At 50.0% G+C, this 8,042-nt stretch overlaps 3 protein-coding genes across 5 annotated transcripts; all 3 read left to right on the top strand.

Moving 5' to 3' along the window:
* Nucleotides 1–265: 265 nt before the first annotated feature.
* On the top strand, nucleotides 266–1,710 carry LOC1277129 (probable deoxyhypusine synthase). Its single transcript, XM_316567.5, has 3 exons — nucleotides 266–284; nucleotides 391–727; nucleotides 806–1,710. The coding sequence occupies exons 2-3, from the start codon at nucleotides 530–532 to the stop codon at nucleotides 1,706–1,708; spliced, it is 1,101 nt and encodes a 366-aa protein (XP_316567.5). The 5' UTR covers nucleotides 266–284; nucleotides 391–529; the 3' UTR covers nucleotides 1,709–1,710.
* Nucleotides 1,711–1,984: 274 nt separating this feature from the next.
* LOC1277128 (trafficking protein particle complex subunit 2-like protein) lies at nucleotides 1,985–7,307 on the top strand. Of its 3 annotated transcripts, none has more exons than XM_001237832.3 (3): nucleotides 1,985–2,152; nucleotides 6,075–6,876; nucleotides 6,945–7,307. In XM_001237832.3, the coding sequence occupies exons 2-3, from the start codon at nucleotides 6,085–6,087 to the stop codon at nucleotides 7,113–7,115; spliced, it is 963 nt and encodes a 320-aa protein (XP_001237833.3). In that variant the 5' UTR covers nucleotides 1,985–2,152; nucleotides 6,075–6,084; the 3' UTR covers nucleotides 7,116–7,307. The 3 variants fall into 3 exon arrangements, with proteins under 3 accessions (XP_001237833.3, XP_316565.5, XP_003435736.2); XM_316565.5 differs by lacking the exons at nucleotides 6,075–6,876; nucleotides 6,945–7,307 and adding exons at nucleotides 3,486–4,391; nucleotides 4,476–5,881 and having other exon boundaries at nucleotides 1,991–2,152; XM_003435688.2 differs by lacking the exons at nucleotides 6,075–6,876; nucleotides 6,945–7,307 and adding an exon at nucleotides 2,726–3,252 and having other exon boundaries at nucleotides 1,991–2,152.
* LOC11175613 (uncharacterized) lies at nucleotides 4,615–5,881 on the top strand. Its single transcript, XM_061646873.1, has one exon. It carries the CDS (start codon nucleotides 5,373–5,375, stop codon nucleotides 5,721–5,723), a length of 351 nt encoding a protein of 116 aa, XP_061502857.1. The 5' UTR covers nucleotides 4,615–5,372; the 3' UTR covers nucleotides 5,724–5,881.
* Nucleotides 7,308–8,042: the final 735 nt, after the last annotated feature.

Genomic DNA, 8,042 nt, shown 5'->3' with positions numbered 1-8,042 from the left:
GCGAATGAAACCTCGAAAACCCGCACAAGAACCGCAGAACGGGCCGCGTTTGTTTAGACTGAGCAATAGTGAGAGAGAGAGCGAGAGCGAGAGCGAGAGCGAGAGCGAAACTGACCACAATTGTTTCTTCATCCTCCTCTTTTTTGCGGTTGCGTGTGTGCGTCGTGTACGCGGTTGACGTTTCGCAAAATGACGTTTGTCAGCTGTGCTTGACAGCTGGCAAAGTTTGGTGTTGCTGTTTCTCCAAAAAGTTGTATGAAAATGGTTACGCAAATTGATTTCGAGTGGGTTTTCAAATAAAGAGAGAGACTATAAAAATTTCCACATAAGTTGCCATTGGAATGCAACGGAATCAAAGCATTAATTTGTTTGTCTTTCCCATTCCTCCAGTTTGACGTTTTGTCCAATGCGGCACCGGTGCGGGGGCATAAAAAATGTAAACAAATCGATTGCAAAAGCACATGTGTTCGCAGTTTGTGTACTGGTCGTGTTTTAGTTTGTTGTAAAATACAACCTAACAATCGCACAAATGGACCAAAGCAAAGAGCCGACCGTTGCCAAAGAGGCGGTCCTGCAGGAAAGCTCCAAGCTGCCGGAAAACACGCCACAAATCCGTGGTTACGATTGGAACGAAGGCTACAGCTACGAGAAGCTGTTCAGCTCGTACACGCACAGCGGCTTTCAGGCGACAAATCTTGGCAAAGCGATCGAAGAAGTGAACAAGATGGTAAGGTTCTTCCTGTATCTTACGAAACGTTTTGCTTGTTGATTTGTTTACTTTTATTTTCCGTTTTCTTTTTTGTAGATAGCAGCTCGTCGTGTACCACTCGCGGAGGATAAACTGGACCAGTACGAAGAGGATGAATTTATCAAGCGAAAAAACAGCTGTACCATTTTCCTCGGCTACACCTCGAACATGGTGTCGGCCGGGGTGCGGGAAACGATTCGCTTTCTAGTGCAGCACCGTATGGTGGACTGCATAGTAACGACGGCCGGCGGCGTGGAGGAAGATCTAATCAAATGTCTCGCCCCAACGTACCTCGGGTCGTTCGAGCTGGCCGGCCGGGAGCTGCGCGAACGGGGCATCAATCGGATCGGCAACCTGCTCGTGCCGAACGAAAACTACTGCAAGTTCGAGAACTGGGTCATACCGATTCTGGATGAAATGCTGGCAGAGCAGAAGAGCAAGGGCACACTGTGGACACCGTCGAGGGTGATCGCCCGGTTGGGGGAGAAAATTAACGACGAATCGTCGATCTACTACTGGGCGGCAAAGCATCGGATTCCCGTGTTCAGCCCTGCCCTGACCGACGGCAGCCTGGGCGACATGATGTACTTCCACTCGTTCCGCAATCCGGGCCTGGTAGTGGACATTGTGTCGGATTTGCGGCGCTTGAACACGATGGCTGTCAAGGCGGTCCAGTCGGGCATTATTATCGTTGGCGGTGGCGTGATCAAGCACCATATCTGCAACGCAAATCTGATGCGCAACGGAGCGGACTTTTCGGTGTTTGTTAACACGGCGTCCGAGTACGACGGGAGCGATAGTGGTGCGCGTCCGGATGAAGCCGTTTCGTGGGGCAAAATTAAGAAGGATGCAACGCCGGTCAAGGTATATGCGGAGGCTAGTTTGGTGTTTCCGATACTGGTCGGGGAAACGTTCGTGAAAGATCATTATCGGGAAAATAAAACAAACGTTTCCACATGAAACAGCTGGTTGAATCGTTGCAATTACAAAGAGCGTTTAATATCGTCTTTGCTTCCAAATTATAAGCAATCTGTCTCAAAATTCGTACAAACAAAAGATATTATGATTTTCAACGTAACACAGGACACAGAAAAGTCTTCCAGCACGAATAATTGCCTTTTTTGCAGAAATTTCATTCCATTTCTACCGACCAAAATTCAAATCGAACGATTGGCTGAGCATTTTCACCGGGAGCCTTCAAATGAGAGCCGAACGATGCTCGCCGCGAGAAAGGGCCGAAGTTTGACAGCGGCTCCTGGCCGTAAACAAAGGTGCGTGACTTCCACGGAAAGAGTGCACAAACAATAGCAAACAGACGCGACGAAATTAAGGTGCATTATTTTTACGCATTTAACGAGAAAAATCTGTCCGACTTTTTAATCATTCCTCTACAACACTTTTAAGGTAAGTTTGGTGAATAGTTTTAATTAGAGTCTAAGTTTGCTAGAGGGTTGGTTCGTTACCGTTTGTCCGTTCTTCTTGCAATCACCCTCGAATGGGTGCGTCGCTCTACGGTTTGTTGACCCTTTAAGCTAATAATTTTAGGCTGCACGGTCTGAAAACTAAAACACAAACGGTAGGAGGAGTGTTAGCGCACCGGGGACCGTGTTTCCGTGATAATGCATTCGTGCATAATCCATCCCGATGGGCGGACGGGGAGTGTATGCACCACGTAGACGAAAGCAACCATGCATGAGAAGGCCTGCCACCTTCCTCCTCCCACTTCTCGGCCCAAATGTGTTGTGAAATTGTTGCGTTGAAAGCTGCACCCCGTCCGTGAGCTGCTGCAGATGTATGTTTTCTATTGCCTTGCCCTTTTTTACTGTCGCTTTTCCCTGTTTTCTATGTTACCCACTGTGCCGTTCCTTGTAAAACCACACACAAACACTCTCAAATTTTACTATGATGGAAATACGTTCTTTTTTTTCGGCTCTCTCCGCTTCCGCCCATCGCGCAAATACCCACCGTGCGGCACAGATGTGTGCCTGTGTGGCGATCATCGGCAAGGACAATGCGCCACTGTACATCGCGACCGCGAACGTGGATAAGGAGATCGCGCTGCAGTACCAGGTCCACGCTTCGCTCGATGTGATCGATGAACGGTGCGCCACCAACCAGAAGGCGGCGGCCGACGGTCGCGAGCTTTACCTCGGTTCGCTCATCTCGACCGAGCAGTACAAGATCTATGGCTACGTCACGAACACCAAGATCAAGTTTTTGATCGTGATCGACGCGACCAGCACGTCCTCGTACCGGGAGAACGAGGTGCGGGCCATGTTCCGCAACCTGCACAACCTCTACACGGAAGCCGTCTGCAATCCGTTCTACACGCCCGGCGATCCGCTCACGTCCGCCAGCTTTGACCGGGCGGTACGGGGCATCATCAGTGCCAACTGAGCACGAGGAGCCGGGAAATGTATTAATTTGTTCAATGCAAATGTTTGTACTAGCTTAAGCTTATTGCTAATAAATGCGGCTAATGTATATTAGTGTGTAAAGAAGAAGCGTGTGTGTGTGTGTGTGTGTGTGTGTGTGTGTGTGTGTGTGTGTGTGTGTGGGAACAGCATATGTGCGGAAGCGTGTGAAGCAGACAAGGCATAAAACAACTTTAAACTAACATCTCTCTAAAGAAGTTTAAAAAAATGTATCTAAAATGTGTTCAAATTGCGAATTAGGTACGAAACAGTAACGCGCTACAGGAACCAAACATGTGATTTTCCACACTTTCCAACTTTAGCTGCGCCCTCTTCCCCGTCCTCCGCTCGCTTCGCCGAGCTGCGAAGAAGGAAAACAATATTCACCTCCCTCCAACCTCCATCCAGTAATGCCATTCATCCCATCGGAAGTGACGCTCTCGGTGGCGGGAGCCGGGGCCGCCACCGGTCTGCTCGGTTCGATCGTGCTGCTGCGACTGTACAAGCTGCGCAAGTGGGGCTGGGTAAGGTCCAACTTTTCCCTGCGCGGCAAAACGTTCGTCATCACCGGTGCCAACACGGGTCTCGGGTACGAAACGACCAAAGCGCTCGTCCGCCGCCAGGCGACGGTCGTGATGGCGTGCCGCAACCTGGCCAAGGCGAACGAAGCGATCGGCAAAATCCACACCGAGCTGGGTGCCGTTGCGCCCGGTGCGCTAATACCGATGGAGCTGGATCTGGCCTCGTTCCGTTCGATACGCAGCTTTGCCCGGGAGCTGGTGCGCACCGTGCCGCAGCTGTACTGTCTGGTGAACAATGCCGGGCTGGCGGTAAGGACGCCCGAGTTTACGCGCGAACACTACGAGGTCCATTTCGGGGTGAACCATCTCGGTCAGTTTCTGCTGGTGGAGCTGCTGAGGGAGCGGCTGCTCGAGCAGCGGACGCGTGTGGTCGTTGTGTCGTCGCGCATGCACGAGATCGAGGCGGAGATCGATTTCGAGCAGCTGGGCCGATGGGTTGAGTACGGCAGCCGGCTGAACCGGCTGTACAACAACTCGAAGCTGATGAACTTCTACTACGCCCGGGAGCTGTACAAGCGCGGCTACAACGTGCACGTGCTGTGTCCGGGCCTGTGCCATACGGACTTTTTCCGCCACTACGAGCCGAAGTGGTACCACTATCTGGTGTTTTCGCCCATCGTCTGGCTGATGCTACGGTCCGGTGAACAGGTACGCGGACGAGGGGGACGGAGAGCCCCAGCGTGTCATCCGGGCGAGAGCTAATCGAAGCGCCTCTCCCTCTCTCTTCTGCAGGGGGCGCAGAATATAATATACGCAGCAACGGAAAGTGTGACCACGCCGGACAGTAACCCGGTGACGGGCTACTTCATCTCGAACGTGAAAATGCGCCGCTCCAAGTTTCACTTCGACGAGGAAACGTCCGTCCGGTTGTGGGACGCAAGTGTGCGTGCGATTGCGGATGCGGACGCCAAGTCGGTCGAGCAAAGCGTTTCGACCAGCTCCGAAAGCACCAGAGACGCTCGCAGATCCTAGTGGCGAAGGATATAATTAAGACTGTTTGGGATTGTTGGTTGTTGTTGGTACCTTACAGGGGTTTGCCAGGGGTTCTCATAGTTGTGGGATACTCTTTCCTTGACTCTTTCTTGTGGGAAGTGAACTTCATATGTTGGAAATATGACTCTATGGCAACCTCCTACAGGATACTTGGAAATTCCAATTGGATTTGTCCAACAAGCATGTTAGAGCCCAATTCCCATTACATTAAGTTCAATTCAAGAAGGAGTCAATAAAGTGTCCCACAGCTATGAGAACTGCTGGAAAACCGTGTACGGTTTGGTGATGGAATGGCATACATTGGATGAGGGTTTCTGGGGGATGAATCTTTTTCTACGGTTTATGGGGTTGTAGTTAGTTGTATTTTTTATGAGGCTTTTTAAAGAGATTATAATAACCAGCTCGAATGTACTTACCTGATTTAACACACACGCACACAAAGGTGTACAAGCCGGGTGTGCAATTTTTATAATTTTTGGGCTAACCTTTTGCCTTGTCGTTACCACCTCACCACTCACCAAATGTAATCGTATATCGTCTTGCAGCAGCTGGTCGGTGTTTTTTTGGTGGGTCCTAATGGTGACCAGCAGTAGTAGTGTTGATCGATAACAAGCCCGTACACATCAATCTCAAACGATGGATAAGGAACAGAGCGCAGCGTCGGACCGGCAGACGTACGACGATAGTCCGGCAACGCAGAGTGAATCATCGTCCGCATTGGGCTGGCTGCTGCTGTACAGTGTGGCCATGTTTACGCTACCCTTTGCGGCCTTCTACAGCACGCGGTACGGCCTGACGCACTATCTGCACGTGGACGGGTTTGCCAACACCTGCGGCTCGGTCGTGGCGGCGGTACTGGTGGTGAACGTGATCATCTTCCTGTACGCCGTGCGTGGATATGAAGATGTGAAGGATGACGACAACAACCACGACCCCACGACGGAGGAAGGCGACGAACGCAAGGATGAAGCTAAAAAGTCGAAGTAGACATTAGTGAACATACACGGGGCCGTATTTCTCAACACGGTGACATCATTCCAACTGGTTAGGGAGCATTGATTGAGGGCGAGTTTGAATTGTGAGACGTTATCGGTAGGCTGTATAGAATGTAGAAAGGAATATAATAAACTTACTGTACGAAAGGAGCTTTTCCTCCCAGCACGTGTGAATTTCATTTGTCAACTGGTTGATGACAGGCACACTGAGAACATTGAAATCCGTGTCGCCAAGGAAACGACTCGGAGCGCGTGCTAGATCCAAACAGTAACCGCGTCATGCAGACAGACTGTTCGATTACTAATTGGTAAACACGCGTGTACTTTCTCCCCTTTTCTACAGGAAACGCAACATGTCTGCCTCACTGCTCTACCTCCTCGTGCCGGTCGGTGTCGGCGCCAGTCTGTACGTGATCCGCAAGCTGCGGGAATTGCAATGGGGCTGGGTACGCAACAATGCCCCGCTGCGCGGCAAAGTGTTCATCATAACCGGTGCCAACACGGGGCTCGGGTACGAGACGGCCCGGGCCCTTGCCGCCCGCCAGGCTACGGTCATCATGGCCTGCCGCAGCATGGAACGGGCCGGTGAGGCGATCCGTCGCATCCGGCAGCACACGCCCGAAGGGGAGCTGATACCGATCGAGCTCGATCTGGCATCGTTCGCTTCGGTTCGCGATTTTAGCGAAGCGATCAAGAGCCGCTACCCATCCTTCGACTGTCTCATCAACAACGCGGGCCTAGCGATGCAGACACCGACCTTCACGAAAGAAAACTACGAAGTGCACTACGGCGTGAACCATCTCGGCCACTTTCTGCTGGTGGATCTGCTGAAGGACAACATACGGGCGAATGCGGCCCGCATCGTGATCGTCTCGTCGAAGATGCACGAGCGCGCCAAGATCGATTTCGACAACCTCGGCAAGTGGGTGGATCGTGCCCGTGGCGAACGGACCAACAGTCTGTACAATAACTCGAAGCTGATGAACTTCTACCACGCCCGGGAGCTGTACAAGCAGGGCTACAACGTGCACGTGCTGTGTCCGGGCCTGTGCCACACGGACTTTTTCCGCAGCTACAACCCCAAGTGGTACCATTACGTGCTGTTCTCGCCAATCGTGCTGCTGTTTTTGCGCTCCGCGCGTCAGGTAATTACAACTGGCACAGAGATACGATCTATGAGGGAGAGTAACGCAAGAGAAATCATGTTTTTCAGGGCGCTCAAAACATCATTTACGCCGCTACGGACAACGTGAACACGGAGGAAAAGAATCCAGTTACCGGGTATTTCGTCACGAACGTCAAGCAAACCAAATCCAAGATGAAGTTTGACGAGGAAACGTCCGAGCGGCTGTGGCGCGAAAGTGTTAAAGCACTGAACGCTTAAGGAAGCGTTCCATTTTTTTTTGTGGAGCTCACTATCAGGTGGTGGGAAACAAAACGTTCGTTACCCATTTGGCTATCTCCATCATTAGAATACTCTCGCCAGAAAGTTTGCTCAGAGTTCTGCTGCATTTTCTTGCACGTTAGTCATTAATAAATGCTTCATAGCGTATGCACTATGAATCTTCTATCTCAATTATGGATTTAGTATTGTTATCATTATTATTATCGATGATGATTTGAGTTCTTGAGCGACCGTGACGGCATCGAGATCAGTTTCTTAAATTTGGTTCGATTTTTGAAAGATTTCCAACACCAACAAAGGTTTGAGATCAGTTGATGTACCATGATCGAGATCGAGATAAGTTCCAGGGTCAGTTAATAGGGTTGAGATCTACGGTTCTTAGACTGGGATCCATCTTCCCACTTCCACTATCTTAATCTCTATATCTTCCAAGATGTCACCATAACGTTATTGGAAACACATTACAATATCCTCTATGATCATCCAAGGTTACGAGTTAATATCCAAGATATCAGAAGATCAGTTCATGTGCCGGGTTACGTCTTGTATCCTCCGCCATGAAAGGTTCGAGATCCGCTCAAGGACAGGAATTTACAAAAATCTTCCAGCAACATCTAAAACCACTAGACTTCATTACAATATCTTCCAACTACCTCCAAATTATTCCATTAAATTACTTTTGGCTGCATCTTCCAAGATCTCACCAAAGGTAATTCCAAAAACAGTAAAACTATCTTCTAGGATCATCCAAGGTCACGAGTAACTACATTCCAACGTCATCCAATAATCGAATGGCTGATATGGATACAATTATTGAAGTCTTCAGGACAGTGGGTAGACAGGAGTCATTTCTTCGATACTCCAGATTAGTTCCTAAACCAGAGGTATAGGTTCATGTAACAGGTT

This window comes from Anopheles gambiae, chromosome 2 (assembly GCF_943734735.2).
Source record: "Anopheles gambiae chromosome 2, idAnoGambNW_F1_1, whole genome shotgun sequence".
NCBI lineage: Eukaryota > Metazoa > Arthropoda > Insecta > Diptera > Culicidae > Anopheles > Anopheles gambiae.
The sequence above is the reverse complement of the archived record's forward strand: the minus strand, read 5'-3'. Positions and strand labels throughout refer to the sequence as shown.

Excerpts from the sequence above, each read along its gene's own strand:
- LOC1277129 (XM_316567.5), top strand. The coding sequence starts at position 530 with ATGGACCAAAGCAAAGAGCCGACCGTTGCCAAAGAGGCGGTCCTGCAG. Across the intron at positions 728-805 it reads TCGAAGAAGTGAACAAGATG|ATAGCAGCTCGTCGTGTACC; the intron begins GTAAGGTTCTTC and ends TCTTTTTTGTAG.
- LOC1277128 (XM_316565.5), top strand. The coding sequence starts at position 3,573 with ATGCCATTCATCCCATCGGAAGTGACGCTCTCGGTGGCGGGAGCCGGG. Across the intron at positions 4,392-4,475 it reads TGCTACGGTCCGGTGAACAG|GGGGCGCAGAATATAATATA; the intron begins GTACGCGGACGA and ends TCTCTTCTGCAG.
- LOC11175613 (XM_061646873.1), top strand. The coding sequence starts at position 5,373 with ATGGATAAGGAACAGAGCGCAGCGTCGGACCGGCAGACGTACGACGAT.